At 42.3% G+C, this 12,179-nt stretch overlaps 1 protein-coding gene across 9 annotated transcripts in view; it reads right to left on the reverse strand.

The window, feature by feature from the left end:
- Positions 1–12,179, reverse strand: part of AK4 (adenylate kinase 4) — a 146,528-nt gene that overhangs the window by 62,560 nt on the left and 71,789 nt on the right. For 4 of the 9 annotated variants that reach the window (XM_060139840.1, XM_060139842.1, XM_060139837.1 and 1 more), the window contains exons 6-7: positions 11,551–11,710; positions 1,020–1,877 (exon numbers count right to left, since the gene is read on the reverse strand). In XM_060139840.1, coding sequence (XP_059995823.1) covers positions 11,596–11,710 — 115 coding nt within the window. In that variant the 3' untranslated portion in view covers positions 1,020–1,877; positions 11,551–11,595. Of the gene's footprint in view, positions 1–1,019; positions 1,878–5,905; positions 11,711–12,179 lie in introns of those variants that run through there. The other 5 variants (XM_060139844.1, XM_060139839.1, XM_060139838.1 and 2 more) reach the window with 3 other exon arrangements.

A 12,179-nucleotide genomic window follows, 5' to 3' on the forward strand; every position in this document is an offset into this window, starting at 1 on the left:
AAAAAAAGTATGTCCACACAAAAACTTGTACACAAATGTTCATAGCAGCATTATTCATAATAGCCAAAAAGTGGAAACAACCCAAGTGATGACTGGATGAACAAAATGTGGTATATCCTATATAATAGAATATTATTCATCCATGAAAAGGAATGAAGTACTGATCAATGCTACAACATGGATGAACCTTAAAAACATGATGCTAAGTGAAAAAGCCAAGCAAAAAAGGTCACATATATTGTTCCATTTATATGGAATTTCCAGGACAGGCAAATCGATAGACAGAAAGTAGATTAGTGGTTACCAGGGGCTGGGGAGAGGGAGGAATTAAGAAATCAGTAAATACTCAAAATAGTCAATACATTTTTAAAGTTAAAATTTTTTTGCCACTTAGTAATTAAAATTTTTCCCATCTGTAGAAAAGTTAAAAGAATACTACCCCTGGTGCCCTTCACCCAGAGTCATCAACTATAAACTTTCTTTTTTTTTTTTTGCCACATCTCCTTGATAACTGAAGGTCAGCTTGGCTAGATATGAAATCCTTGGTTCACACTTTTCTTTCCTTGAAAATATTGTGCCATTGTTGTTTGGTTTGTACATTGAATCACTTCGTCTTTTTGCCTGAAGGCTTAGAGGAGTTTTCCTGGACATACAAGAATATGTCTTAGGGAGATCAGCTCGGTGCTATGTGACCGCCTGGAGGTGTGGGATAGGGAGGGTGGGAGGCAGGGAGACGCAAGAGGGAAGAGATATGGGAACATATGTATATGTATGACTGATTCACTTTGTTATAAAGCAGAAACTAACACACCATTGTAAAGCAATTATACTCTAATAAAGATGTAAAAAAATATATATGTCTTAAAGTTGACTATTCTGAGTCAATTTTCAAAGTTCCATGGTGTAACTTTCAATATACAGTGTCCTTTTCAATATATAGATTAAGGATTTATTTATGTATTTATTGGTAAGTTTTTATTGAATTATAGCTTTAAACATTGGCTTTATTATTTGTTTTTCTTTACAGAATCAGTTATAAGTGTATGAGGTCTTCTTTGTCTATCTTCTATAGGCATTATTTTCTTTGAGCTTTTCACTTTTTCTTATTTTGTTTCAACCTCATGGAAATTTTCATTTCACTTTTCCATATCTCCTCTGTATACTTTGTTGAATCTATTCCCTCTTGTACATCTTGTAATTTAGTCCTTATTTTGGAGATCATTGTCATTTCAATCACTTTCTTTTCTGCCTTCAGTCAATTCTTATTCCACACCTCTTTTTGTGCCCACTTCTCTTTTGCATTTGTGAATTACTGATTTGTGATGTTTTTTCATAACTTTTTTTTTTCATAACTTTTATGCCTTGTCTAACAATATATGATTCATGTTGGAGTGTTGTACTACAGTGTCTTCTGGTTGAAGGTTGGGTCTCGGGTGTTTTCATCAGCTGAAGATTTTTTTTTTTTTTTGCGCTACGCGGGCCTCTCACTGTTGTGGCCTCTCCCATTGCGGAGCGCAGGCTCCGGATGCGCAGGCTCAGCGGCCATGGCTCACGGGCCCAGCCCCTCCGCGGTACGTGGGATCTTCCCGGACCGGGGCACGAACCCGTGTCCCCTGCATCGGCAGGTGGACTCTCAAACACTGCACCACCACGGAAGCCCAGCTGAAGATTTTTGATTCTCTATTTCCTTTTGAAAGTGACTTTGTGTGGATGTTGGCTGCTTTCACCTGTTCATTTTCAAGACTTTTGGATTTTTCTGGATGGACCAGATGTTTCTACGGATAGGGTTGAAGGATTTGAGGACTTACTAGTTTCTTAGTTCAAGAGTCCCCTCTTCAGTTGGTATAGTGAAATACAATTTCTTTAACGAAGAGGCTCTGTGGGATAAGGGAGGATGATTAGGGAGAGTTTAGAAAAACTTAATTTCCACCAACTTCTTTATTCTTCCCTCTTTGTCACTAACTCTCCAAGAGATATCTCCTCCTTCCAAGCTCCTTGTTCTCTCCCAGAAGCTACACCTCTTCATACATGTTTAGAACCATTTAGCCCCATGTACCTTCAAGCCCCTTCCTTCCCCCATTAGTGAGGTCTCTAATCCAGCATGGCTGTTCTCAGTATTTTTCCACTTAGTGTGGGACTCTCTGGGATGCCACTGCACTCTCCTTTTTCCAAATAATCCCTGCCTCACTCTCCATTTCCACATGGGCTCCATGCTACTAATTACAGATATTTATTTCTCCACTCAAATGCAACGAGAGTTCGCAGTCTTCTGTTTCCTGGTTATGTGGTAGATTTAATTGTGTTATGTGGTGAGTTAATTGTGATTTTGTTTGCTTTCCTTGATCTCTATAGTTTGGGGAAGACATGTAGAAACAGTAAGATTGAGGCATGTCATCTTCAAAGAGCCCTCACCATCTAAACTCTATTGATAAATACCAACATTTATAAATTTTTAGGTAAGGTTTTCATATGAACACTAAATAATTGGGTTGTTTTATTGGCTTCATATGGGGGAAACAGCAGTTTTTTTTTTTTAATATACAGATAAAATATGGAAGATGGTTCAGTCAGGTCTTTAAGCAATGTTAGCCTGTACCCGCTTCTCCCTGACCCTGCTGGGCTGATAGAAGGCTTCACATACTGTGCTGAGTGCATATGATCAATGTGCCCAGGGTACATTTTGGAGGTCAACATGTCCAGAGTAGTCTGAGATGGTCAGTGCACCCAGGGTGGTTGATGGAATATAACATAGTGGATCTAGAGTGGTCAGTGTATTTGGGCCATTACTGTGAAGAGAGTGGCTGATCTGTCTTGACTAATCTGGATGTGGCCCATTCCTTTTTGTATCCCTGATTCCTCCTCAGCAGGGAATCATTTTCTCAGGGTGCATGGACTTAGAATGGGGGGTGCAAGATGGCAACGCCTGATGGGATATGAGACCTAATCTCTCCATGGGAGGTCTTCTTGCCTTGTTAAAGGGACTGGCGCTAGGATCCTGACTAGGAGAAAAGCTGGTCACAGGAGAAACTCAACACTGCTCAGGCCCTAGTCACCTCCAAGTGGCAAGGCTCTCCACCCTGACTCCTGCAAGTCCTGCCCAAGGCCAAAGATGCCTTGACTGCAGGCCCTTTAATTGTGGTCCTTCTGGGTCTTTGGGTAGTAAGAGTCAGAATGAGGAAGAACAGCTGAATAATCTTAAGTGAGCGCTGGAGTTGAAGTCTTCCTTCTACTACTTACTGAGTAGGTGGTCTTGAGCAAATTATTTAATTTCTCTAAGCCTGAGGTTCATCATCTATAACTGGTATACAATGCTTGGTCCATTGCCTGTCACCACAGAGTAAACCTTCAGTAAAACTGTAAATGTTATCTTCTGTAACGTAGGCATATATGTACACACATATACATATATAATTTTATTTACACACACATATATAAAATGCATATACAACATAACTAGTTTAGGAAGGTTCCCTCAAGTATGGGTATGGTTTTCATTTAATTATTGGTTGCTTACATATTCAGTGGCTGAAACAGGGAAAATATATGGGGAAAATATGGGGAAAATCATACCCAGTTGAACTCTGGGAGAAAAAACTCAAGTGATTTATTTAAGCAGGTGGTGTTCTCTGATAAAGCAAAATTCTATATAACTATGCATTTCTTTTGGTCATCAAAATTAGAAAATCGTCCCCTTCATAGTGCCTTACCCTTACATATCCTACCCCCTCACTTCATAGATATCTAGACTAAGACCCTCATTCCTACCTCCTGAGTGCCTCTGATCCAGCAGTCCCACACCAGCTTAAAATGATATGCTGTTTGGCCCGTGCAATGCTTTCTAACGTTTAAATTGCCAACATTTAAAAATAAGATTTCAAGGGAATATATGTCTATGTATGGCTGATTCATTTTGCTGTGCAGTAGGAGCTAACACGACATTGTAAGGCAACTCTACTCCAATAAAAATTAATTTTAAAAAAAGGTTTCACACAGTGGCTCCCCTTTCAGCAAAAGCAGTGTCCCCCACACCACCTCCCCTCACTCTCGTTTCACTCATTTTTGTTCCTGACTTCTCCCTTGGAGGCATTTAACTCTCCTCTGGAGGCATTCGTTATAATCCAACCATTCCTTTTTGGTGAACCCTACATCTTAGTTCAGACCTGTAGTACAATTACAATCTTATCATGCAAATCGGATAAGTCACTTCCCAGCAGAGTCTGTACTGTCTATTGCAAATTTTAAGACCAGGTCAATACAACTTGATCTTACCTTTATCTCCCCAGTCCTGGCCTCCACCTGCCTTACATGCTTATACTTCGATACACATCCCATCCCCTTGGCCTGCGTTCCCTCTTTCCTGCATCACTCAGCTCAAATATTAACTCTCCCTTGGTCTCTACTTAGCCAGCCAAGAGTCACTCCACCTATATTCTGTCAAGTGTAACCCAGTGATTAACTCCAACAGTTATGTGTAGTTATTTAATCGTGTCCATCCCCTCCAGGAGACTGTAAGGAAGTCAAGGACAAAAACTGGGTCTTATTCATCTTTGCAGCCCCACAGCCTAAAGTGTTGATAAGAGAAAGTTGTAACTGGATGACATATTCATCTTGGACCCATTTCTATCAGTCAGCTTGGGATGAATTATGCTGTGGTACCAAACTCCACCCAAATCTTAGTGGCTTATAAAAATAAAGGTTTTTCACGCACACTACTCGTCCATCACGGATTGGCTACATCCCTGCTCCAAGTCTCTACCTCAGGATTCAGGTAAAAGAAAAGCCCCATGAGGCTGCCAGTCTCGTTACAGAGATGGGTGCCCATGCTCTGGCTCCTAAGGCTTCTGCTCAGAAGCGGCACCTTCATTTCTGTTCACAGTCCAGTGGCTAAAGCACATCACATGCCCAAGCATGAAGCCAATGGGGCAGAGATGTAAAATCCTCCTGAAAGGTGAATGGTTTGAACTTTAAAACAATCTCCCACATTGCCATCATGTCCAGTTCACCTTTCAGGGCCATGGAAGCCTGGAGAACGCACTCCCCAGGCTCCTGTGTTAGCTGGCTTCTGACCGGCTGCAGCTAACGGAAGGCCCCTTTAGGAGACAGGAGAAGATGAGGTTGGCAGAAGCCAGGGCGTTTGCCCCTCTCCCTGCCACCGGGAGCTTCTCCTGCAGAGGCTGTATTTCCTCCATGCCTCGAGCTCCCACCAGACAGGCCTGGGGGTTCTGCTTCTGCTGAGTAAGCCGGGACTCTAGGACCTTAGAGTCACGTATTCCACGTATTCTGATCCAGTCTCCTAATCTGTAGGATGTGATCTGTGTAGGATGTGATGATGGGATCTGCTCACATCACCCAGCTGTTTTAAGAATAAACTAAAGAAGGTCCATGGGGCTTCCCTGGTGGCGCAGTGGTTGAGAGTCCACCTGCCGATGCAGGGGACACGGGTCCGTGCCCCGGTCTGGGAAGATCCCACGTGCCACAGAGCGGCTGGGCCCGTAAGCCATGGCCGCTAAGCCTGCGCGTCCAGAGCCTGTTCTCCACAATGGGAGAGGCCACAACAGTGAGAGGCCCGTGTACGGCAAAAAAAAAAAAAAAAAAGAAGGTCCATGAAAATATGTTAATAAAGTGCTGGAAAATAAGGAGCTTGAGGGTAAACAAAGTAAGGCAACATGATGAACAGACAAGAAAATGAGACTCGGGGTCATAACTCTTGGTTTCAGGGTCTCACTCTGCCACCAACTGTCACCTTATCCAGTGAACACCATGTTCCTTGTTTTCCCCATCTACAAATTGTAGAAAACACTGTTGACGACGGGGTGGCGGCACAGTGGCATAAATGAGAATCTCTGTGAAGATGTGTATTTTCCCAAGTGTAAAAAGCTACAGAAATGTTAAAGGAACTCACTAGTTATAAGCGGAAAAAAAAAACTTTATTTCTATCAAATTAAAAAGTATGAATCAATCTTCAAGCAAGATAAAATCAACAACACAATTAACAGTTAAGAGAGCAGGTACAGATTAGACTACAGGTTTAGAATCTTTGAATTAAGCACATACACCGAAATCAAGAGGGCCGACGACTTTCACACTGAGGAAAAGCACTGACTCATCGTAAACACGTGACTTCTGGGAAAATGGAGCTGACATCTCACAGGACAGTAAACCAGAGACAAGTTGTCATTAGGTTAGAGAACTGATTTAAGCTTGAGAGGGATCATAGTGAAATGTCTCTGTAACTCAACAATTTCCCGAGATCTATGCATCTCAAAAACAAGAACATATAAAAATCAGTAGTATAAATTCTCATAAAACTAGAAAAGCCCTCTAAGCCCTGACACCCTGTAGCTTACATAAAGACTGAGTTTTTGTTTTTCTTCCCTTTATTCTTCTCTAAATTAAACACAAAACATTGTTTTTATTTAACACATTTCTGACTTTATATCCAAAGCTTTAAATGAAGAAGAGAAAGGTTTTATGAAACGAAGTTAGACACACATCAACCCCAGGGAGAATCTTTAAGGTGCGCTGCTCTTTGACATGTGTTTAAACAGGAAATCTTTTATTTCAAGAATTAACACTGTGCTTTCTGGAATAGCCTAATCATCACCAAAGAAGGAATGAATATTCTCTCTCTCTCTCTCTCTCTCTCTCTCACACACACACACACACACACACACACACACACACACACACACACACACCAATTTAGGGAATTCCCTGAAGCATACAGATAATGGCATTTATTTTGGCAAGAACTGTGCAATTTGTTAAAAGATAAGGTACGGCATTTCTCAACACTTGTAATTATGTCTCAACAGATGCAGGAAGCAGATTTTTCCTCATAGTTGAAATACAGCTTCATGGTTCCCCGACACCTGGGTCTTGCACACTTTTCATCTGGAAACCAGACTGGGTCAGTTATTTATGGAAAGGGACGATAACTTATGACCAGACCACATTCCCTTATTAAAAGAAGTCTCTGCTACTGGGTTCTTCTTTTGAAACACCAAATAGACAAGGAGTACTGAGAATGGAGGAGAATAGAGAGAAAGCAATTCATACTACGAATACACCTCTGTCTTATTTACCAGAATTGCCTTTCTGGTAAAACTACTGCAGTGAGAAAAGGTATCGTCTATTAAATGAAAAGAAATGAAATTCATCAGGTAGATACGAATGCCTCCCGAGATCCTGCGACCCAGCAGAGTACAGATGAGACACATGCCCTCTGCATATACAGTGTGCAACTACCACCAGGACCCACCCAGTGCCCATTTCCTGTCTCAGCACCAGAGCCAAAAGCAAGGATTCCAGGTGGGAGCAAATATATTGTTTTACCTATTCATGAGAACAGGGAACTCAAACTACAGAAACGTACAAAAAAGGCCTTTTTGAGTTTCCTGATTAATCCCTATAGGTAAAGGAAAAGGTTAAGTAGACAGGATTATTTCAGTTTTTAAATCCAAGGAGGCAAGATCACTGAGATAATACTATCTATCACATAGGGTCATTGTGGAGGATTTAATTACACGATGGATGCAGTACACTTAGCACCGAGGACCAATAAACAGTAACTACCAAGAATATGCTGATACCTTAATATATTTGGAAATCTGCTGACTTTATGATTTGGGCAAAGACACTCCCCACCCCCAGCAGATGGTAAGACCTCTTTAAACAAATAGCCAAAGTCAGATATTGAACTCAGGTCCCAGTGAACTAAATTTTACAAAAACCCTATTTATGGGTTTATATAGGCATCTTTCTATCTAAATTTATCCTGTCAACAACCTAGTAATGGCAGAAAAGGCCACACCATCACCTCTGTCCCAAGAATCCTCTGTCACCTATGCCTATTCTTACCTTTTTCCCTTCCCTACCAAAGAGAGGGGCACAGCCTGGGTGAAGCTGGGCTGCTGGAGGATGCCAGAAGTGACCCTGTGGGAGGAAGGGGAGACAGGAAGCCAATAGCCCATGTCTGCCAGAACTGTGCATGACAAGCACTGCCACCACATCAGAGGGCGGACAAAGGTGTGGATTTGGCATTCAGGATCATGTTCATGTGTAATGTCATACAGGGCAGATAGTATGAAAGTCAAGGATGACCCTATATTAGGGGCTCAGTCACCATCTGTGCATCTGCTAGCCCTTTAGGGAAGATCAGTTACTATCAGGGCCTTGTCTCGGGGTGGGAGTGAGGGAGGGATTTGTTCTGATGTCAGGGAAGCAAAGGGAGTAGTGTCTGGTGAATTCGCAGGAGTCCAGGCCTGTGTGTGAGCACCACGGCTGGGTGGCTCAGGCATAAAGGTCCCTTCAGGGGCACAATGCCATGGACACTGAAAGGGTAGGTGAAGACCTTGAGCTTGCCTCTGCCACAGATTAGCCTGGACCCAGGTCTACTTTGACAGCCTTTCACTTTATTTACAAATGAGTAGTTATGGAGGATCAAGGGCTCAGACTCTCCTCTAGCAGCTTCCTTTGCTTAAGCAAAAGTCAAAAAAAAAAAAAAAAAAAAAGGGAACAGTCCCATACAGAGCTGAAGGTCACCATAGTGAACTCTGCTATTTTTGACATGAGGCCACTTGGAAATGTAAGCAAAACCAAGCAGCTCAGTGCCCTGTCTTGCTTGGGACAGGACACAGGTAGTTAACATCCAGGAGCAGAGTCAGGAAAACCTGGCTTTGAGTCCTGACTACACTGTGCGCAGGCAGCAGGAGCCAGGGCAAGATGCTTTACTTTTCTGACCCTCGCCTTCTTTGTTTATAAACATGGAATCGTGCCTATCTCAAAGGATGCTGGAAAGAGTAAATGAGATGTTTGTAAAGGTCCTAAAACTGTACATAGCACTCAGTAGGCCTTCGATAAATGGTACCTATTATATGCTTGCTTTAGCGTTAGAGTGTATTAAACACGGCAATATTTTCAAGTTCCAAGTAAGCGGGAAGCCGGTCAGGATAGCGGAAAGCAAACTGAACGCAGAGCTGGCTAGAGTAACAGAAGGTGGGGCCACGTAGGAATCTTAGAAACCAGCCAAACTACTCTTTTTGCCTAACTGTAATGGAACCTCATGTGTGGCAGTAGAAGGAAAACTAAAGAAAGATACCCCTTTAATTTGACCTTTGTCAAAATATTTTCAAGAAAATTTTATTTTTTTTATAAAATCACTGAAGGAAAAACTAGACTTTGTTGAAGAAAACCAGAAACAGATTTTTTAGGCCACTGAACATGAAACAAGTATCATCTTTCAAAGCCCACAGAAACAGTGTTTGGCTTTTATTGGCCTCACCTAGCAAAGGTGATTGCCCTCAACTGCAGGGCAACCTCAGAAACAGCACAGCGTTGAGACACACTGAGTGGTTCTGACACTGGCACTAAGCATCTATTTTGCTGGAAGGGAGAAGGGAGGGAAGGATGGAGGAGCAGAGTATATGGAATCAGGGGTCACCTAGGCCGTTTCCCATGCCTCTTTGAAAAACTCCAAAGCCAGTGGTTACACTGGAACATCTGCTAAACATTGAAAGAAGTGAAGAAAGAGGTCTGAAGATTTTTCTGCTTCCAAAAAAGCACACACTTTCCTCTTCTGAATGATCCATATAATAACCTTAACTTTCTACTTTTCCCACTTTGTGGAAATTGTCTCTATGGCAGAAGCAATTTTCCTCATAGCAGACTTGTTTTTCTTTGCCCGATTCCCCAGGAAACCTGAGCTGTATCTGCATGTCTGATTTTCACCCTGTCCCTATCAACTGGCATTCAAACACAAGTCTTCTAAAAAGTCACTGTCATGCACTGATGTTTCAAATACCTGAACTGGGCATTTTAAATGCATAAACCTAAAAAGTAAATAATCTTCTTTCACGTTGATTCAGAGGATAAGGAGGAAACTGGTCTGTGTTTCCACTAAGGTAGCCAAAGAACATTCACATGAAGGGACAAAGGGAGAGAGATTGGCAAGAGTGGGGGGCAGTATTTGTAAGGAAGATGTACGGCTACCATACAGAATCCACTGGTCAGTGAATTGACTGTGGATTCACTGCGACATCTTCGGAAGATAAATAATGTGTTTCAACACCACCTATGCTGAAATAGGCTTCTTTTGTTTTCTCACCAGCAGGAAGAGTTAGACAAAAGTCACTCCCAGGAATAGTAAAGGACCCTCCCTGGAGACAGTCACGATGCATGAAGAGGAATATCTATTTTTAAGGCAACAGGAATAAATTTCATTGTCCTTCCCAGAGGAGAGCAAGAATTATAAAAGATGGCCACCAAGTCTGGAAACCAGGCAAATCCTTAAATAAATGGTTTACTGATACTACATTTCAGTGAATGACAAAATGGTATGATCTGTATTTCTAGACTTAATGGCCACCCTATAGAAAGCATCTTTGGAATAGAATAAAAAATTACGATTTTTGTCAAATCCCATAATCGTAAACCTGTCATCATCAGTCTAGGCATGGCTAGTGCAACGTTTTCCTCAACGCCACAGGCTCCATTCCCTTCACCAACTATTTATAATATGCTTGGGTCACTCACAGGAGAAAAACACTGTCAGCATCAATATTTAGCAGCATTTTCAAAATACATTTTTTTTGTCTTGACTAAAAAGCTAAACTATTCATTTAGTCCAGTAATTCCATATGGTCTTATTTACTTCCATACATAAGATATGATATGATCTTTTAACATTTATGGAGGTGAATATTTGCCAGTTTTTCAGGGTTCCCTAAAGACTCTGAGGGTTTTATTTTGCCACAATAAAAGAAAGGAGCAGTGTCAACCCATGAGAGTCAGACCAGCAGTTTAAATAGACCCTCCACATAGCTCAGTTCCTAGTGCATAAAGAGATTCAACACAGTCCCCTAGCTCTCAGCTCTTAGAAAGGAATTTGAGAGGGATAAAAGCAGTAACAATCTGTATTACTTAATAGTCTAGGAAGGGAGAAAACAGATGTCTAATAAAAGTAGTAAAAGCCAAATCCTTTCATTCCAGGATGACTGGAAAGGAGAGATTCTACGGAGTATCGATGCAGAGAGAAGGTGTCATTCCTAAGAGAAAAAATTAATTGTGGAGAGTGACTCAAGGCCAGAGAAGCAACCACTGAGAGCTTAGCTTCAATCCCACTGTCACCAGGAGGATACATACCAGAGAACCTGGGACAAAGGCAGCTCCAGCCCTTGGCATTCTCAGGCCTCCTGGTGCTATGGTTCAACAGCCTTTGGGGGCTGGGGAGAACCAGGGACCACCGCCATCACGTGTGAAAAGGCCACTATGGCAACAACATGGCTGTCGAAAATCAGCTAGAGCTTGGGTTATACACCACTGGAAATCCAGCCTGTACTTGCTTTCTTTCTTGTGAAGGACTTGAGACATGTGCAGGGACATCTTAAACATGTGCAGGTAGCCCCTCTTTTAGAAAGGCAGAGAAGAGCCTCTTCATTAACTCTTTCTATTCATTAGTTTTCATAGCAGTTCACCATTTAAACTAGAAAAGATGCTGCAAGCTATCTCAGCTAGCTGCTAATTGGGACATGGCACCAACACTACACATACAATTGAATGGATGACCATATCTTCCTGGTTCTTCCACTGGAGGGCTCAGTAGGCTTCTTTGGACTGAATAGGTGTGATCTTGTTCGAGAAAAGTGTGTAAACATAGGGCCAGATTTTGTTAGTCTCCGTTCCAGAAAATTGGTGGAGTACTCCTCGGCTCCTGAAAAACAAAGTCCAACATACAAAGCATTTTAGGTTTCCTTTTGACATGATATTAGAGCAGAAGAAGATCCTGGGCATAATGTAAGCACAATCTCATTGTCTATATCACACATCACTGAGCGCCAAAACAGCCCCTACAAATGTATCAACACCCCTAGTAATTCTGGCAAGCTGACCATCGTGCCACCTTTTCTTCTCCCCTTTAAAAACATATTAAAGGGGGGCTTCCCTGGTGGCGCAGTGGTTGAGAGTCTGCCTGCTGATGCAGGGGACACGGGTTCGTGCCCCGGTCCGGGAAGATCCCACATGCTGCGGAGTGGCTGGGCCCGTGAGCCATGGCCGCTGAGCCTGTGCGTCTGGAGCCTGTGCTCTGCAACGGGAGAGGCCACAACAGTGAGAGGCCCGTGTACCACAAAAAAAAAAAAAAAAAAAAAAAACCATATTAAAGGGGACTTCCCTGGTGGTCC

This window comes from Lagenorhynchus albirostris, chromosome 2, assembly GCF_949774975.1.
Source record: "Lagenorhynchus albirostris chromosome 2, mLagAlb1.1, whole genome shotgun sequence".
NCBI classification, from domain to species: domain Eukaryota; kingdom Metazoa; phylum Chordata; class Mammalia; order Artiodactyla; family Delphinidae; genus Lagenorhynchus; species Lagenorhynchus albirostris.